The sequence below is a fragment of the Esox lucius genome, chromosome 24 (assembly GCF_011004845.1).
Source record: "Esox lucius isolate fEsoLuc1 chromosome 24, fEsoLuc1.pri, whole genome shotgun sequence".
NCBI classification, from domain to species: Eukaryota; Metazoa; Chordata; class Actinopteri; order Esociformes; family Esocidae; genus Esox; species Esox lucius.
Window position 1 is genome coordinate 19,393,588 of NC_047592.1, and position 20,214 is coordinate 19,413,801.

General features: G+C 46.9%; 1 protein-coding gene across 2 annotated transcripts; it reads left to right on the forward strand.

The window, feature by feature from the left end:
- Nucleotides 1-215: 215 nt before the first annotated feature.
- On the forward strand, nt 216-20,078 carry capn1 (calpain 1). Of its 2 annotated transcripts, none has more exons than XM_013131688.3 (22): nt 216-352; nt 3,497-3,862; nt 4,657-4,726; nt 6,769-6,887; nt 11,760-11,893; nt 14,210-14,378; nt 14,470-14,553; nt 14,714-14,799; nt 15,043-15,117; nt 15,237-15,397; nt 15,525-15,685; nt 15,790-15,801; nt 16,391-16,602; nt 16,772-16,811; nt 16,960-17,025; nt 17,113-17,170; nt 17,654-17,718; nt 17,812-17,880; nt 18,035-18,113; nt 18,292-18,408; nt 19,207-19,265; nt 19,388-19,526. In XM_013131688.3, exons 2-22 carry the CDS (start codon nt 3,611-3,613, stop codon nt 19,412-19,414), a joined length of 2,115 nt encoding a protein of 704 aa, XP_012987142.1. In that variant the 5' UTR covers nt 216-352; nt 3,497-3,610; the 3' UTR covers nt 19,415-19,526. The 2 variants fall into 2 exon arrangements, with proteins under 2 accessions (XP_012987142.1, XP_012987143.1); XM_013131689.3 differs by lacking the exon at nt 216-352 and adding an exon at nt 447-546 and having other exon boundaries at nt 19,388-20,078.
- The last annotated feature ends 136 nt before the right edge of the window (nt 20,079-20,214 follow it).

Consider the following 20,214-nt stretch of genomic DNA (forward strand, 5'->3'; position numbering starts at 1 on the left):
TTTGATCTTTAATATATTTCGTTCATCGAGACCCGGTGTGTGATTTAACTGTTTCCATATTTTTTTTTAACGGTGAAGTTGTACGAGTCATTTCAAAAGGAGTCAGTTGAAAGAGTCGTTCAAAAACAAGAACGATTCATTCACGACCTGCACATCGCATTATTGCGCAGACTCGCTGATCTAGTGGGTTATTGCCGGGGGGGTGGGGGGGTAGTGGTATAGGCTGGTTGGGCGTTTCTAAACCAAATATGCGGCTGTGATCTGAGTTCTACGAATGGGTTGGAACTGAATGTAGGAGTAGAGAAATCTGAAAAACATCATTGATCCTCAAGATATACAAAGTATAGACAAGGTATGATTAGGTTATTTCATTAAGGTTTAAAAACGTCGGTGTAACTTTCCAGTGTAAAAATAATTAGTAGTAGGATGAACAGCTCTAAAAAGCGATAGTTACATTTTTGCATGCATCTGTTTTTAATCTGCTGTAGTTGCCCCCAGAGGAGTCCACGAGCGGATGTAGTTTTGAAACAGTGTTGGCTCTCAGTGGTAATTACTGTTGCCCTTCGACATTTTTTCATTAGGCTTAGTGTAATGTATGTTTTCTTAATATGTTATACGGGAAATACGTAGGATATGTTGTCAAGATACGTATATATGCTTAGTTTGTTTATTTCGAATTCGTTGTTTCGTCGATAGTTATTACCAATAAACCAGTGACGATTACTATCTAGTCTGCTGTCTTCTCACTGAGAGTGTTCGATTTTGAAAACGTTTTGTCGCACTTATTATGTATCTTATTGTAAACGCACATATCTGCAATTACTATCCAAATGCGTAAACTTTCACATGGACGGCGAGAGAGGCTGTGTTTTTAACCTGGTCAGATGTACGACTGCGATAAGTTTGTCTTTGACAGCTGGCTAATGGCTAGATTATCTGTTATGTTGGGGAAACTGAAATGCCTGGGGCACTGAAGTTTAGTTTAAATGCGTTATTTAGGAAACCAATTCTCGAATCGTGTCTGAATCTTGATCTACAGCTACAATCAACAATTATATCTAAAATATAAATTGACTAAGGTTAAAACACGGGTACATCATTTTAGTATGATCTTCGATTATATTTCACTTTAATCAGATACTCCATTAATTATGTCGGGTCAACTAGATTACATTTGTTTTAATGTTTTACAGCCCTTTACTCTAGGTAGGCTATTTAGGTTTGTTGTTAAATGATGGCTTCCAGCAGTGTCACAAAGATCTTATCTTAGCCTGCACACTTCTGGAACCTGCAGTATCAGTTTTATTTGTTACTCGACCATGGAAAACATACAGATGAGATCTTTACGTCCTGACAGGGATCACAGTGGGTGATGAAATGTAAAGCCTTGACTATTTAGAAATGCATGCAGAACTACGCTTGTACCGGTTCCAATACCTCAGCATCTGTAATGGGGCTACAATCTATTACAATGAACTGTTATGTAACCGTCAGTAAAATGTCTCTTTTTCCTTGTGTTTGTATGAGCAGTAAAGCAGGGTAACCCTTTTGGGTGTGTCCGACTCTGGTCTGAATACCTGTTTGGTCAATCGTATCTTTGCACCACAAAAATAGTTACATAAGTTTACACCTTATGTAAAGCTTTGACTGGCTCAACCCAGGCACATACTGTATCAGTATCACTCTGTTTTAAAGTTGTCCACCAGTGACTGACGACTTGTTGAGTGCAGGTATTGTTCTATCTATTATCTTATTTGTCATCTTGTGCATAGGCCAGCGTTATGTTCAGTGTGTAATTGCTGTATAGCACTGAGATCGGGCACATGGTACATCCCAAGAAATGGATGGGCTATTTATCAAGCTGAGAGCATGAGTGCCCCCTAGCATCATGCCCCCCCCCCCCCCCCCCATCACATGCTCTTACGTTTACTGAGATTCAAAGATATCAATTACGACACATTGTCATTCCCCTGTTCATTTGTGTCGGTGTCATGTGACTTGAGTAGCGCCAATGTTACTGTAGAGACAAGATAGGTGTGTCTCATTGGCAGCATCAGCAGTGCTGACGAGACCCTGATTTGTCTGGACTTGCAGTCTACGAATCCTTCGATCTCAATGAAACCATTTGCACTGAGGCTAGTTAGGATTTGGCAGGTGTTTGAACCGTCAAGTTTATAAATAAGTTATTGAGGTTTTAATTGCAGATGTGTTCTATCTCGCATCCTACGTTGTAAATAATTATCTTATCTTAGGTACTGAATGGAGAAGTGGAGACAGTTCTCATTTGAAAACGTAAACCAGTGGGAAACTATTTCTCAGTCAGTGAACAGCAGGCCAAAGGGATGGGTGGGGCTCAGTGTAGTTGGTGGGAGCTGTGTCTGCCCTCTCTCAAATAAAATCCAAGTTGATGTGTCACGTACGGAGGATTAAACCAAGCAGGCCTACTAACGGTACAGTGCAGGATGAATATGATCAATGTGAGATTTAAAATGAAGTTGTAGGAACTAGTGTGCATGGTAGCGTATGATATGTACACAATGCTCAGGGACGGTTTTTGACTGTCAGTCGAGGGATGGAACAGGAAGAGGGCTCGGTGTGGATGGCAGTCAGCTGTGAAAGAGAGAGACAATGAGGAAGTACCCGTCGTAAAGCGAGGCTAGGTTCAAAATAGATTGAGCAGTTGTTCCGCGTCTCTCTTGTTTGTGGGAAAGCGAGAAGGAGGAGACAGAAAATAGAGCTGAGTCACGTGGGGTTAAACGTATTGAAAGGAAGAAAGAGAGGCTTACGGTAGCACACTGGAGCAGCCTGCAGCCTCCCTTCCAATATTGTCTAGGTTGAACCCACCACACCCTCTCAGTGCTCCCCTGTTTCAGAGGCACGTCGAAAATAAACCTGTTTCACATTGTAGAAACACCCAGAGATTAGCACTCAGGACTCAGTGTTGTTTGAAATGTGTAAAGATGTTAGGACACTTTGAACGCTGGGACACGTGTTCCATTGGCTCGCTCCTGTAGCAAGTATGCATGGCTTGTTGAAAATGAAAGGGAGTTGGGGTAGAGTGCAATGTGCTATTTGTTCAGTCTCTGACATTACATGTGTGTTGATTATTTTGTGTGTGTTGCACAGAGCAGCAGACCTCGATTTGACTAAAGTATGAAGTACATTCTTATTCTTAATTTTACAAATATTCTCTCTGCCGTCCCTTTGATTGTAAATCGTATTACAGAGGGGAATTTGTTGAGATTCAACAGTCTCATCTCATCCTGTTGGCTTCAAAGCCCATCTGCAAAAGCGACAACCGACCAATCAGTGATTTGCTTCATATTGTTGCCATGACTCAGATCTGTCGACCACTTCATACGCTGACAAAGACATCTTCCTCCTGAGCTTACTTGACTGGGACTGTCCCTTTCGCCAACTGGCTGGCTTAGCCCATTACCCTGCCTCATCTAGAACTCACTTCTGATTGGCTGTTCTATTCCCTGTCTGATTCCAGATTGGACAACGCACAGAAAAGGCCACTCTGATTGGCTGTCTGGATATACAGTGAGCCGGTGACCTCTGATCCCCCCCCACCCCCACAGCCAACCACAACTACGGCGAGGCGAGAATGGAGCCCGTGTATGCGTCCGGGATGGCCGCCAGGCTGCGGAGCCAGTGGGACCGGAACGAGGGTCTGGGCCAGAACCACAAAGCAGTCAAGTATCTGGGGCAGGACTACGACTACCTGAAGGCCCAGTGCCTCCAGAGCCGGACCCTGTTCGAGGACAACCTGTTTCCTTGTGCCACCTCCTCTCTGGGTTTCAATGAGCTGGGACCGCGCTCCTCCAAGACCCAAGGAGTACGCTGGATGAGGCCCACGGTAAGAGACTCTGAAAGGACCCCATCCAACCGGTTACTCCTATGAAAACACCCGTCCCTACCTGTCCACTCTCAGTCCCCATCTTAGAGCCTGAAATGGTATAGGGCTAGGTCCTACATATTTGGTCATGCAGTTGTAGTCAAATTTGGGGCCTTATCAATCCCGGCTGAATCTAGACTATTCATTTCATGTCTCATTGAGCTTAGTTCTTATTCAGACAGGCGCGCTTTATGAATATTACACTGTGAAAACAAACATTTGTGTGAATGTCTATACTGTTTTAGGAGCTAGATCTATTTTCAGGTGAATTAAACATAAATAAATGCAAATGTGTGCGTCTGTGTGTGTAATGGGAGTTTATGGCGTGCTTGTTTCAATACTGTGCACGTGTCTGATGCCGTGTGTGTGTGTGTTCTTGCAAGCGTGCGTGTCTGTCCTAATGCGCTTCACGCTCCACCTCTTCTCAGCCCTTCTATAATGCATCCCCCCCCCCCCTCAGCAGTCATTCTGACTTCCCTGGTGAGAACGCTCACCGCGCGATAGGCCTACACCGCCATAAGACATGCCCGAAGGAGTGGCTCCTTGCAGAAGATGTTGTTGTTAGGCCTATGAGTCACCTGTGTGACTGAGTCACGTCAATGGGAATGACCTGTTGGTCAAGGTTCAGGTGGCACCACGGTTATTAGGCCTTTTGAGTCACTGCTGTGGTGAAAGGAAAAGCAAAACATCAGCTTATTGTCTTGCATATCTAACACATATCTCTCTCTCTCTCCATCGCTCTGTTTTTCTTGCAGGAGATCTGTTCCCGTCCCCAGTTCATAGTGGACGGAGCCACTCGTACAGACATCTGCCAGGGAGCTCTAGGTGGGTCCAGCTCAGAGATGCAACAGAGACGTTGTGTTTATGTGGTTATGATGCTGCCTCTTGGCAAGCTCACAGAATTGTAGAGAGTGGGGAGAGAGTGGGGAGAGAGTGGGGAGAGAGAGAGGGGAGAGAGTGGGGAGAGAGAGGGGAGAGAGTGGGGAGAGAGTGGGGAGAGAGGGGAGAGAGTGGGGAGAGAATGGGGAGAGAGTGGGGAGAGAGAGATGGGGAGAGAGGGGAGAGAGTGGGGAGAGAGTGGGGAGAGAGGGGAGAGAGTGGGGAGAGAGTGGGGAGAGAGAGGGGAGAGAGTGGGGAGAGAGTGGGGAGAGAGTGGGGAGAGAGAGGGGAGAGAGTGGGGAGAGAGATGGGAGAGAGAGAAGGCAGAGAGAGTGGGGGGAGAGTGGGGAGAGAGAGGGGAGAGGTGGGGAGAGAGAGGGGAGAGAGGGGGGAGCGATGAGACGAATAAGCCCCCAGAACAGTGATGTTTGATATCTGGGCTGGGTTGCTGTTCTGTCGTTATGATCCACACGCTGCAGGCGATGCATAATTGATACCGTGCTCCGCTATGTCACATCTTTAAACCTTCCCATCGCTGAGATTTACCAGCACTGTACTAACAGACCTTTATGTTCACCCCAGTACAACAGACATAGGAAAGGAATTCATATGACCTGGCACTGCTTCAGACAGGTCAGGTTCCTGTGGGCTGAATGACTCTCCTCCTGTGTGAAAGGCTTCTGTTTTCAGTGTTGTTGGTGCTTTCTTAAACTAGCTGAGAGGGAGCACTTCTTTGATATCATTTATTATGCATCTCGTGGATATGAAGCGACGCTGAAACCAACCATGGTGCCTTTTGTGGGATTGTGAGTCTATGCTTCTACCTTGCATGGCAATGGATTATTGTAAGAAAATACAGTCAATTGACTCTGTGAGGACCAGTGCGCTTGGCCCAAAACAGCCCCAACCATAATGCCACTACCTCCATGCTTTACGGTTGGTTTTTGGATTCTTTTGTATTCAAAAGCAATGTTTCATTTTTGCCAAACATGGTGTCAGGCATTGTGGCAAAACAACTTCACCTTTGACTTGTCTGTCAAGAGCTCCTTGTTCCATTGGTTTTGGTCTTTAGCCAGGTCTGGCAAAGCATCAGTGTGATCTTTTTTTTTTTTTACACAACCTCGCATGTAGCCCAGTTTTATTACTTTCCTTTTCCATTGACTGTGGCAGGAGAGGCCTGTAGATCCTTGATATCACCCTGGGGCTCTTTGGGTCCGCTCTTGGGCTGAATTTAACTTTATATCCTTAATGGTTGTGAATTATTAGTGGGACATGCTTAAAGTTGCAGGGCAGTGAGCACATCCCAGACCCCTGATATCACAGGACAAAATGTTATGTCAACCCCGAAACCATCTGAATGCGCATTGGCCAATCAGTTCCTCCTGGTATTGCTCCCTCTCGTGAGGGGTCACTGAATGGTTTGACGCCGCCCACCACCAGATCTCAACCCCATTGAACACCTATGTGAGATTGTGGACCGACGTGTTAGACAGCACTCTTCATCATCATCATCGTCATCATCAAAACACCAAATGTGGGAATATCTTTATCAGACTGGTGCTCCATCCCTGCAGGAGAGTTCCAGAGACTGAGAATCTACGGCATATTGAGGCTGTTCTGGTGGTTCGCCGAGCCCCAACACCTTACTGAGACACTGTGTTGGTTTTTCCTTGCATTTGTCCCCGGGCCTAGATTAAAGCCTCATCTGTTAGGGTTATGCATAGGGATTGAAGCATCTAAAAGTCAGTCACCTGGTTTTCACCACTCCCACGGCACACAGGCAGGAATATCTGTTTGCGTTTGATGTTGTGTAGTATTCTGTGTAAGGTGACTAGCCTCCCCCAGCCTTAAGGCCATTTTTAATGGAGGACTGATGAATGTGAACTGTGATAATAGTTCACATTTGTGTACCTATGACTGATATGTGTATATTGTGTGTGTGTGTGTGTGTGTGTGTGTGTGTGCGTGTGTTTATTTGTGTGTTTCAGGTGATTGCTGGCTACTGGCGGCCATAGCATCATTGACTCTGAATGACAACCTTCTCTACAGAGTGGTGCCTCAGGGACAAGACTTTGGAGGACAGTATGCTGGAATCTTCCACTTCCAGGTCAATACGCACTCCTCTTTCTGTTTCTGCTTGTATATATCAAGATTCACTTCTGTCTTGTCTGTAGTACTAGAATTGCACTTGCTACTCAGCCAATCCTGACTGTTATAGCATTAGTTACTCAGTAATGAACCAGTTCTGTAACCACTAGGAGTGGTTGAAGGATTGGCTGATAGGAAAGATTTGAGTCCCTGCTAAACACTCCAAACAACCGAGCCCTCTCTTCTATGCAGTCACCAGCTATTTCACTATAGCTTCCTGCTTCATCCTTGGCTTTATCACATGACCTTTGCTTTATACACAGTGGCTTGTGGTGGTGCAAAAGAACACTCCCTATACTTTCAATTCATCTTTTAGCAAACATCCTTAAATAAGTTGGGTAAACTGGATTTACCTGCATTGACTGTCCCGTAATCCAATTCTCTGACACAGAGACACTGACCACTGTCTGTTTAGGACTCCGCTCAGAGACATTATAACCATTGCATTACATTGTAACTAAACCATCAGGTTGTGGACAGGTTTTGCTATTCCGGGCGGGATCAGGAAAGATCTCCGCAACATGATTCCTTGGGGACCTTTTCCCTGGACCCATGAGGAAAAACGTTGTTTTGGACATAAGAGTGTAATAGGTTTGGCGTCAAAGTTAACAACTGAGGTTTTGGTTTTAGTTTTAGGTTTTTGGAGTTAGGGGGAAATGGGATTTTGAATGGTGATCTTTGTGGTCGCAGCAAGTGCAGTAAAACGTGAATGTGTGTGTGTGTCCATTTACAGTAGGCCCTTTAGCGGCCCTCAGTTCCACTTAGCCTTCCTTTGACTGAACCCTTTGATGGCAGCCAGCTGCCCACATTAATACAGTCAGACTCAGATGGCTGTCAGGGCGCCAGGATGGAGAGTGACCGAGAGAGACCAAGACAGGGAGAGACAGGAGAGCCTGCTGGCCCGGTGCTGACCACTGTGATGAACACGATTAGCACATTTACCAAACAGAGTTCGCAAGCAACTGCAGGAAACCACTGTTCTATTTACACAGATGTTTGTGTGATATCGGAACTATTGCAGCATGTTCTTTTCACAGTCCTCCTCCTCAGTGGCAGTCAACTTTGGGTCACCTCAGACCTGGTAACTGACCTGGTATCCCGGGTCTTAGTTATTCCCTGTTTGGAAGGAGAGACTAAAACATTTACGATTTGGATGTGATCTTGGTTCCCTGAAGGAAGTTACTAGGTACAACAGCGCGACCGCATGCACGAGCCCAAGCTGACCTGAAAGCTGTTTGAATCTTTTCCGGCCAAACAGGTTTTGAGCCAGATGGGAGCCCCGCCTCTCACACCTGAGCTGTAACCCGTTCCCAGCTCACACCGTCTGTGCTGTCGCTCGTTCCCTCCCTCAGGGAACCAGCGTTGTGTCCGTTAATTTGATCTCGCTTTCGGGGCGGAACAGTGAACGCGGGAGCCCCCAGCAGCCTATCCACAGGAACGTCGACACCCCCCCCCAGGGGGAATAAACACGCCATTTCCAGCCAATGGGGCGGGGAGACCAGGTGCCGTTGCAGAGCGGGTTTGAACAGACCCGACATAGCAGGATTGTAAATGAGTGCAAGTCGCACTTGGAGGGAACTATAGAAAAACAGTATCTCCATGTGCAAGATGTCGGCTCTGTATCAGGAGACTCACGGCGACACGTTGGTGGGCGTAGTGCCAGCACAGCGGGGCCGGCGCGTAGTGCGCCCATTCACGTGAGAGCTGGAAACGCCTGCATGCAATGAGCCGTCTCACACAGGGCGATCCTCCGCTCGTGCAACGTCAGGTGAACGTTAATGTCGTGAGGTTTGAGCTGGGCTTTAACGGCCTCGGAGCCGGGGCTCCCCGGCTGGCTCAACTCCGGTCTGGCTGTGGAAGGAGATTTTGAGTGGGCGGTGTTGTTTGGTGTTCAGGCATCCCCCCTCAGCTCCTGTGCTGACTGATCGACTTAACGGCAACAGGAGGGTTCGCGGCCCCTCCCAGACTGGGGTTTCCGACCCCTGTTTTACTTGTTCATGCTGTAAAGAGTTTTGAAGTGAAAGTGAACACGTTTGCCTTTAGCATGGGCTTGAATCCCAGCTGGGCGTGCATCTCATTCACGGTGCGGCGGTCAGTTAACGTTGGAAGCATATACAAACCAGTAATAGTGTTCTGTGGAGATCTCTGAATCACAGAGACACACGGAGATGCAGACGCTAACACCCGGCAACGCATGGTTTCTGTTGAAATGTCCAGATCCTGCGTTGAACGTCGTAAGCCCGGGTGACTCGTCCTGCCAAAATGGAATGGGCGTTCTAACCGGTTTGACCGGACCCGTTAAGGAGCTGTGTGGTGCTGCCAACTCGGAGAATATAGTGGAAACGTGCACTATTAAGTTGCATTACAAGTTGCACTGCGAGTTATTCTAGATAAGATTCTGTTGAAGGACAAACATAGCTGTGGGACAAAACGGACTAACATATTCTGTTGGGTAGAATGTAGTATATTGTTGCCCAATCCGTTCAGTAAATATTTAGGTGGTTGTGATAAAATAGGGCTTTATTCCATTTACATTCCTGTCAGCTCCTGCAGGAATGCCCTTCCCATCCCAATGAATTGGCATTTACATGGAACGTGAAGTGGCTTCGCTGAGTAGATCTAGTAGATAGAGTTTGGATACCCTCCCTCTGTGTCTCAACGTGGGCAGGCTCCGTGTCAATGGCACCGGTCATGGCTGCGCTCTGCATTCGCCGTGCCCTCCGTGAAACCACCACACCGTCCTGGCAGTCCCATTTAGCTCGGCAGAGCATGCAAAATTCATCCAGCTCTCTTTATCTGCCTCTTTCTCTCTCCCTATCCAGAAGACACACAAAGTAAAAGCTCAGCTGTGGATATCTGTGCTCTTAAAAAAAAAACTCTTCCCACCACCCCCATTTGGGAGTCAGGAATTCTAACAGTGGGAATCTTCATGTGAGGGTTTTCATTGTCATTGCGTATTCTCACACTTATATGGTTTTATTTGTATATCCCAGATGTGTTTGAACATATATAATGATTTGGTGAAAGTACAGCTCCCGTGTTCTGCCTTGCCTTAGGTCTTACATGATCTGTCATACACATGTGGCTGAGACGGACGCGTATGTGATTGAGCAGCCTGCGTTTCAGCCGTACCAACGCTGCGGCGGCGTTTGACGAGACAGACACGTTTGTTATTCAGCAGCCTGCGTTTCAGCCGTACCAACGCTGCGGCGGCGTTTGACGAGACAGACACGTTTGTTATTCAGCAGCCTGCGTTTCAGCCGTACCAACGCTGCGGCGGCGTTTGACGAGACAGACACGTTTGTTATTCAGCAGCCTGCGTTTCAGCCTAACCAACGCTGCGGCGGCGTTTGACGAGACAGACACGTTTGTTATTCAGCAGCCTGCGTTTCAGCCGTACCAACGCTGCGGCGGCGTTTGACGAGACAGACACGTTTGTTATTCAGCAGCCTGCGTTTCAGCCGTACCAACGCTGCGGCGGCGTTTGACGAGACAGACACGTTTGTTATTCAGCAGCCTGCGTTTCAGCCGTACCAACGCTGCGGCGGCGTTTGATGAGACAGACATGTTTGTTATTCAGCAGCCTGCGTTTCAGCCGTACCAACGCTGCGGCGGCGTTTGACGAGACAGACACGTTTGTTATTCAGCAGCCTGCGTTTCAGCCTAACCAACGCTGCGGCGGCGTTTGACGAGACAGACACGTTTGTTATTCAGCAGCCTGCGTTTCAGCCGTACCAACGCTGCGGCGGTGTTTGACGAGACAGACACGTTTGTTATTCAGCAGCCTGCGTTTCAGCCGTACCAACGCTGCGCCGGCTTTTGACGAGACAGACACGTTTGTTATTCAGCAGCCTGCGTTTCAGCCGTACCAATGCTGCAGCGGCCGGCGTTTGACGAGACAGACACGTTTGTTATTCAGCAGCCTGCGTTTCAGCCGTACCAACGCTGCGGCGGCGTTTGACGAGACAGACACGTTTGTTATTCAGCAGCCTGCGTTTCAGCCTAACCAACGCTGCGGCGGCGTTTGACGAGACAGACACGTTTGTTATTCAGCAGCCTGCGTTTCAGCCGTACCAACGCTGCGGCGGCGTTTGACGAGACAGACACGTTTGTTATTCAGCAGCCTGCGTTTCAGCCTAACCAACGCTGCGGCGGCGTTTGACGAGACAGACACGTTTGTTATTCAGCAGCCTGCGTTTCAGCCGTACCAACGCTGCGGCGGCGTTTGACGAGACAGACACGTTTGTTATTCAGCAGCCTGCGTTTCAGCCGTACCAACGCTGCAGCGGCCGGCGTTTGACGAGACAGACACGTTTGTTATTCAGCAGCCTGCGTTTCAGCCGTACCAACGCTGCAGCGGCCGGCGTTTGACGAGACAGACACGTTTGTTATTCAGCAGCCTGCGTTTCAGCCGTACCAACGCCGGCGTTTGACCTCCCTGCACTGGGAGGAGATGACCGGTTTGCTCAGGTCCTATCCAGAGATTTGTTTTGATGGCAATGAGTTCCTCTTATTACATCAGTTCCCTTTTCCTTGCCAAGCTGCGTTTTCACACGCAGCCCCCCCCAATATTATACAGTGGATATTTTTTGCATTAGGTCTTACAGCAGATGTGATTGGTTAAAAGGTCAGATAGTGAATGATAGTGACTGTGCTTTTTACTCACCTTCTGTTAATGCAATGTGGGTGTGATATATGGCCTATATACCACGGCTAAGAGATGTTCATAGGCACGACGCGGAGTGCCTGGACACATTGGTTTTCAAAATATCACAAACCTCCCGAGATTTTGAACCCCAGTGTCAATGGAACTGTTCTCTTCGGATTGCAGTTCTGGCAGTTCGGAGAGTGGGTGGACGTGGTGATTGACGACAGGCTGCCGACAAAGGATAAAAAGCTGCTGTTCGTCCACTCGGCAGAGGGAGGAGAGTTCTGGAGCGCCCTGCTGGAGAAGGCCTACGCCAAGTAAGGAGAGGACGTTTCGAGGGATTTAACTGTATACTGTCTGTCCTGTATACTGTCTGTCCTGTATACTGTCTGTCCTGTCTGTCCTGTATACTGTCTGTCCTGTATACTGTCTGTCCTGTCTGTCCTGTATACTGTCTGTCCTGTATACTGTCTGTCCTGTCTGTCCTGTATACTGTCTGTCCTGTATACTGTCTGTCCTTAATACTGTCTGTCCTGTATACTGTCTGTCCTGTATACTGTCTGTCCTGAATACTGTCTGTCCTGTCTGTCCTGTATACTGTCTGTCCTGTATACTGTCTGTCCTGTCTGTCCTGTATACTGTCTGTCCTGTATACTGTCTGTCCTGTTTACTGTCTGTCCTGTATACTGTCTGTCCTGTATACTGTCTGTCCTGTCTGTCCTGTATACTGTCTGTTCTGTATACTGTCTGTCCTTTCTGTCTGCCCTGTAAACTGTCTGTCCTGTCTGTCTGCCCTGTCTGTCTGTCCTGTATACTGTCTGTCCTGTTTGTCTGTCCTGTATACTGTCTGTCCTGTATACTGTCTGTCCTGTCTGTCCTGTATACTGTCTGTCCTGTCTGTCCTGTATACTGTCTGTCCTGTTTACTGTCTGTCCTGTATACTGTCTGTCCTGTCTGTCCTGTATACTGTCTGTCCTGTATACTGTCTGTCTTGTATACTGTCTGTCCTGTCTGTCCTGTAAACTGTCTGTCCAGTATACTGTCTGTCCTTTCTGTCTGCCCTGTAAACTGTCTGTCTGCCCTGTCTGTCTGTCCTGTATACTGTCTTTCCTGTATACTGTCTTTCCTGTATACTGTCTGTTCTGTATACTGTCTGTCCTATATACTGTCTGTCCTGTCCAGAGCTCATGAGCGGAGTGGAGCGGTGAGAATCTCAGCTCATCGCTCACGGAACTGTTCACCCCTCCGCTCCCCCGCTCAAAGCCACATCAGGCCACTCCGCTCATTATCGCTCAGCGCTCAACGCATTTGCTTCGCGCTCCACTCTAATCGCCCTCCACTCGCACCAAAAAAGGAGGAAATCTACATGTAGCTCAGACCACAACCTTTTTTTTAAATACTACATCCAGCTCTCTTTTTCTCTCCTTTGTTATTGTTGGGGCTTTGTGCACAGTGAAGAAACTTTTGAATTCCTCAACCGTTTTCTTTTGTTTCTGCTGCTCCTCCTCTCGCTCTATTAAATAAAAATTCACGGACGACACAAATTAAATAAAACGACCCATTAGGCCTACTTGAATGACAAAACGAATTTGTTTGAATATTACACTATATTTAATTTAAACTTTGTTACAAGTTAATTATTCAATTTGCTAACCTTTTGCTGTCTTCCCAGCGTGTTCACGTAGCACACTTTCGTGTTTTTTCAGATTCCAAAATGAATCTTTACTTACAAATACAATGTCTCCACATTCGTTTTCTTGTACCACATTATGATTGTTAGTTTGTTTTATTTTAATACTACACCTGTATGACTTTTTTTTTTTTAAGTACTTTTTTAACTCCATTATGTCTACTGTCTGTTGTACTGTGTGTTGATGACTTTGCAAGACACAGATGGATTCTGGGTCAGGACTGACTGAGCATGCTTAGACTCGTGTTTGAGCGGAGCGGGAAATAGGGAGCTCGCTCCGTCCTTTCAAAAATGCCGCTCTGCGCTCTGTCCAAAATCCGCTCGCTCCCGCTCAACTCCGCTCACATGCTCTGATACTGTCTGTCCTGTCTGTCTGGCCTGTATACTGTCTGTCCTGTCTTGTCTGTCTGTCCTGTATACTGTCTGTCCTGTCTGCCTGTCCTCTATACTGTCTGTCCTGTATACTGTCTGTCCTGTCTGCCTGTCCTCTATACTGTCTGTCCTGTATACTGTCTGTCCTGTCTGCCTGTCCTGTACATTGTTGAATATTGTTCTTTAAAATGATTGTATAATGATTGTATATATTTCTAAACCGGATGTTTCCATTCCTTAATGCTGATTGAATGGTAAGCTGTTTTTAGGTATGGTTAACTATGTAGAAACCTGTTGTGTCGTGCCTAAGACCGGCCTGTAGCTGTGATATACCTGCGATATACCACACCCCCTTGTGTCTGATTTGGATATGTATGGAGTTGTGGAAAACCAGCACAAGTTCCGGTTTTGTTCAATGATTTGTGTTTTTACATGATGTTTTTTTGTAGGTATTTTTCGTGTTTATCTTTTTATCCCTTATTGTACCGGGACATAAATCCTAGCAGCATGTTGGTCAGCGCTGATGTTCAACCTGAAGGTCAGCGGTTGAGCTGTATCCCATTCTCACCAGGCTGAATGGCTGTTATGAGGCTCTGTCGGGAGGCAGCACATCGGAGGGCTTTGAGGACTTCACCGGAGGGGTGACGGAGGCGTACGACCTGAAGAAGGCGCCCTCTGACCTCCACTGCATCATGGGCCGGGCCGTGGAGAGAGGATCCCTGCTGGGCTGCTCAATAGACGTCAGTACTGATACCCCTGGCATGCCCTAAATGGACACACGTACTCTGGCTGTTTGTGCCCCCCTGACCGTGCCCTCTGTCCGCCCCCCAGATCACTGGGAATAATGACAGGGAGGCGGTAACCTTTAAGAAGCTGGTCAAAGGGCACGCCTATTCTGTCACCGGTGTCGACGAGGTGAGCTCACATGACCGGGTCATTTCCTGGACCGCTGAACAGTGCTCCCCCCCCAAAACAACGTACCCTCTAATGCATGTGTTTAAAGTTCAGTTTGACTGGAATACAAGGGATCTTGTCCCAGCGATTCTATCATGAATGGTGCTGTCTCGCTCAACAGGTGTCATACAGGGGGAGGATGACTAAACTGGTCCGCATCCGCAACCCATGGGGAGAGGTGGAGTGGACGGGAGCCTGGAGCGACAAGTAAGGGAGATGAGCACCGCTTTCCTCCTCAGAACGTAGCTGACATGTAACCGGTGGGAGTGCTTCCCTCGGGCTGGTGGGACCGTCCGTTGCAGTCATTCAGCGGACGCTGTAACTCCCACGAGCCATTTGGGTTAAATGCTTTGCTTTTCCGCCGTGCCGTTTCGGGGATTCGACCCTGCATCACTTTGGTTTACCGCCTGTTCACAGTCATCAGAGTAACTTCTCTGGGGTATGTTTCAGCGGCCGAGAGTGGGAGGGTGTAGAGCCTTCGGTCAGGAGTCGCCTCCAGAAGTGCGGCGAGGATGGAGAGTTCTGGTGAGCGCGCGTAACCAACGAGAGGACTTTTCTCTTTTTTTCTGTGTCTTTCACATATCCATCTTGTGCAGACTCCCTGTGCTCACCTCTGACCCCCACCCACCCCCTCCCCCACTCAGGATGTCCTTCAGTGACTTCCTCCTTGAGTACTCACGTCTGGAAATCTGCAACCTGACGGCCGACGCCCTGGAGGCCACTCAGCAGAAGAAGTGGAGCTCCGCCGTCTACCAGGGAGAGTGGAGGAGCGGCAGCACAGCCGGGGGTTGCCGGAACTTTCCTGGTGAGGAGGGAGGGAGGGACGGAGTGGGGCGGGTGCGGAGGCGGGGCGGGGCTTCAATGCGAGGTCCTAAAGATCTCGTACGTATTGGATTTAATACAACTGTTTCCGATGATGCCCCGATCTTTAGCCACCTTCTGGATCAACCCACAATTCAAGGTGGCTCTGCAGCATCCCGACTCGGCTGGAACCTCAGACTGCACCTTCCTGGTGGCGCTGATGCAGAAGGACCGGCGAAAAAAACGCAAGGAGGGCCAGGACATGGAGACTATCGGATTCGCCATCTACGAGGCAGGACGCCGGTCTTCCTTTGGTTCATCAAAGGCAGTGTTCTGAATTCGTTGACCGTTGTGTTTATGTCTAACTCGTGTCTTTCTTTCTTTTCCTGTCTATAGGTTCCTAAAGAGGTATGTGTTGAAGCTGGTCAGCAGTTACTTCTGTATATTGACACTCTGTAATGTTAGGTTTTCAGGCAGTTAGACTAGTCTGGGTTCCATTAATTTCAGTCATGTGAAAAAGTAAGTACACCCCCTGGAAAGCTTTTACCTTTTTTATAGGTATTTGGACAGATATCTGAGCTAAATTGCAAACACATTTATTGATAAAGTTAACCTAATTTAAGAAGTCACACAAACAGTTGTTATTTTGAAACCATTTACAGTATGAACTTAGCTTGATTCCAAAAGCAAAGCTTGCTAGCTGTTTAAGTTAATGCATAGCTAGAAAGGTTAATGCTCAACCCAAGCAACATGACTCCATTATAATAATACCAGACTGAATGGGCAATACATGTGCAATGAATGTTGGGTTGGTCAGATGGCTAATGTCACTGAACTAATTCATGCACAGAGCTTTCCCAACTCACCATCTCTCAGCACATTTCGGTTCACCTAGTTTCACGTTCTCATACTGCCTCTGTTAGTGTAGTCTAGGGTTAGTGGTTCTGGGTCAGGGATCAGTGAGTTCACCTTCCTAACAGCATTTCTCTCGGTCCAGTTTGTGGGTACAACAGGTGTCCACCTGAAGAGAGATTTCTTCCTGACTCACGGTTCCACAGCCCGCTCTGAGCTCTTCATCAACCTGAGAGAGGTGAGCTCCCGCTTCAAGCTGCCCCCGGGCGAGTACATCATCGTCCCCTCCACCTTCGAGCCCCAGAAGGAGGGAGACTTTGTGCTCAGGGTCTTCTCTGAGAAACCAGCCAACTCTGAGTGAGTGACTGAAATATAAGAATCCTTCAGACATTCTCTCTGGCAATCATGTTCTGCGTGTTGAGGGTAGATATTAACTACAATAGGTTGACATTGAGATGATAAATGGTGTAAAGGTAAGGAGTAATTCATGGATATTGACTGGGGGGTTGTTTTCTTTGTGCTCTAGGGAGCTGGATGACGAGGTCTCAGCGAAACTTCCTGCAGAGGTGAGCGGAGAAGAAATGTCCCAAATGCCATCCTAATCCCTTTTTGATCAGTGCTAATAAGCAAATTCCAGACATGGAGAAGGTTTAATGCTTCCGTATTACGATACATACAGTACTAAGTAGACATTTGCTTGTGTCTGTGTTTCAGACCCAGCTGGACGAGAGCCAGATCGACGCCGGCTTCAAGAGTCTGTTCAGACAACTGGCTGGAGCGGTGAGGAGGCTGAAGTGAAGAGGGGTCAGGGAATCGGGGCTGATGGTTAATGTGGTCTTTTCTCATTCGCTCTCTCTGTGCCTACAGGACATGGAGATCAGTGCCACAGAGCTGCAGACCATCCTAAACAGAATCATGAATAAGCGTGAGTCCATTGAAGTAGCAAAGTATTATATTCTGAGTGGTTTGAACCTTGAATGTTCATCGGCTTAAAGCCCTGGTTAATGAGACTGTGTACCAGAGGTATGATGTTCTGTACTGTTCTAAATCTGTTGGTAACCGGGTTGTATTAGCTTTAAAGCACGTTGGGGTTTTGTGCTATATAGCCAGTGTACAGTACCACAGCAAGGGGCTGTATACAGTGATGAGTCATGCCTTAGATGTATTGGCCATAAAACACGCCCCCTGATACATTATTGCTTCATTTTACGACGTGTCTCACTATATGTGACTGAGCCACATTCCTTTAACAGAGACCAAAACGGTTTGGCTTTTCAGGATGGGATTCTTATGAGCTTTGTGAATGTTTCAATTAGAATATTCGGTGCCTATAAACCACCAAAATAACAAGTTTTTCTTAAATGATTTCTGTCCCTCCCTCTGTTTCTCTCACACTCGCCCTACACAGACAAAGATCTGAAGACGGATGGATTTGGACCCGAGTCCTGTCGCACTATGATCAGCCTAATGGATGTATCCTCAGCTTACTGACTGTACTCGTACCGTTGCTGGTTTCTCTTGCTCTCTGTCTCGGCATGAACAAGGTTCCTTGACTGTTTCCTTCAGACTGATGGTAGTGGGAAGCTGGGCCTGACTGAGTTCCATGTGTTGTGGGAGAAGATCAAACGTTACCTGGTGAGCTTATCGGAGACTCAGTTTCTGCTCTGAACCTGACACCGCCCTCCTGATCTCTCTTGTCATTAGTTTCCTGTTTGTTAGTCTCAGTACAACCATTTCCCTCGTTTCTCATGTCTTTCCTCCATCCTTTTCTCTGCATCCCCCCCGTCAGACTATATTTCGTCAGTTTGACATAGACAAGTCAGGAACCATGAGTTCCTATGAGATGAGGATGGCGCTGGAAGCAGCAGGTACAGTCGTCCCTCCATTAGAACTACAATCTCACTCAAGGGCATTACTTCTAGCTTGCACATCTAGATGGGTTTTAATGATTAAAGAAACATTTTGTTTGTAAGTTTCCTGCACTGATATGGAAAATGTACTTTGGTAAACCTTATTTAATACTGTTATTTTAATTTTTTTACTTAGGGTTCAAGCTGACCAATCACCTGTTCCAGCTAATTATTCTGCGCTACACTGAGGCTGACCTATCGGTTGACTTTGACAACTTTGTTAACTGCCTGATCAGGCTGGAGACCATGTTCAGTGAGTAGTTGACCATGCAGTTTCAGTGAGTAGATTACCATGCAGTTTCAGTGAGTGGATTACCATGCAGTTTCAGTGAGTAGATTACCATGCAGTTTCAGTGAGTAGTTTACCATGCAGTTTCAGTGAGTAGTTTACCATGCAGTTTCAGTGAGTAGATTACCATGCAGTTTCAGTGAGTAGTTTACCATGCAGTTTCAGTGAGTAGATTACCATGCAGTTTCAGTGAGTAGTTTACCATGCAGTTTCAGTGAGTAGTTTACCATGCAGTTTCAGTGAGTAGATTACCATGCAGTTTCAGTGAGTAGATTACCATGCAGTTTCAGTGAGTAGATTACCATGCAGTTTCAGTGAGTAGTTTACCATGCAGTTTCAGTGAGTAGATTACCATGCAGTTTCAGTGAGTAGATTACCATGCAGTTTCAGTGAGTAGTTTACCATGCAGTTTCAGTGAGTAGATTACCATGCAGTTTCAGTGAGTAGATTACCATGCAGTTTCAGTGAGTAGTTTACCATGCAGTTTCAGTGAGTAGTTTACCATGCAGTTTCAGTGAGTAGTTTACCATGCAGTTTCAGTGAGTAGTTTACCATGCAGTTTCAGTGAGTAGTTTACCATGCAGTTTCAGTGAGTAGTTTACCATGCAGTACTATTTGCCCTATAAATTGTCCTGATGTTTCTCACCAGCCAGGGGATGTATACTGTGACGATCCTCATGTCAGAATAGGTCATGATTGACTCATGGTTGCTTCCTAGTTAGAGGGCAGTGTTTGATTTTGTTAACACCACTGTACCTACAGAGACCTTCAAGGCGTTCGACACAGACTCTGATGGAATCATACAACTCAACTTCTTCCAGGTCTGGTCGTCACACATTTCCATCCATTTTGTATGGTTCTTAGCTGTGCCTAATTATGGACTTTTTATTTGATGAAATTGACCGTTTTCTCTGTACGCCCCCCCCCCCTCCTGTCTCTACAGTGGATCTCCTTGACCATGTTTGCCTAGAGACGATGAACCCGCTGATGTTACTGCACCAGGCGGCACTAATGGCATTTCAGAAGTGCCTTTCCCTGGCCATTCCTCTTCGTAAGGCAGGGGTCCATGATTTTAAAAACTGTGGTAATGTTAACATTTAGTTTGGGGATCATCGTGTGCCAAAGCATTATCTGCTACTTGTCTTGGAAACAGGAGACAACTCCACTCACGGGGCCATTGCATACTGTAGATGTCACCGCTGAGGGATTTTGATACTGCCACATGTTGGATAGGGGGCCCTGCCTAAACTGTTTGTTTACATTTTAAACCAAGTTTCACTATTGCCTCGTCGTATTTTCAATATGGCGCCTTTCTCTTAGAAGCCATTTTGGTAAGTGTGCAATGTGGGTGGTCTTTAGTCTGAGCTTGTGTTACTTTGTTTTAAAGGATAAGTGGATTTTATTTTCAGGAAAAGGCAATACTTTTCAGTGGATGAAATATGCAAATATAATGCTGCATACTTTAGCTTGACATCCTCATTTTTAATGGATGCCACACAGACTTCAAGGATATCCCACCTGCATTTTATCTGTACTTTTTTTAGTGGGGAATTTCTTTATATTTTGATATTCGGGGTACGGGTTACACAGGGTTTGACTGGAGTAGCAATCCTGAGTCTGATCACATACATGTCATGGGGAGTTTGTGGAGGAAGGCTGATAAAGCACAGAGTCAACATTTTCCCATTCAGCTAAATAGATTAAGGGTATCAGGACAATATGACACTTGTATTACCGTGACGCTATAATGCCAAAATGTCTGGTATACCT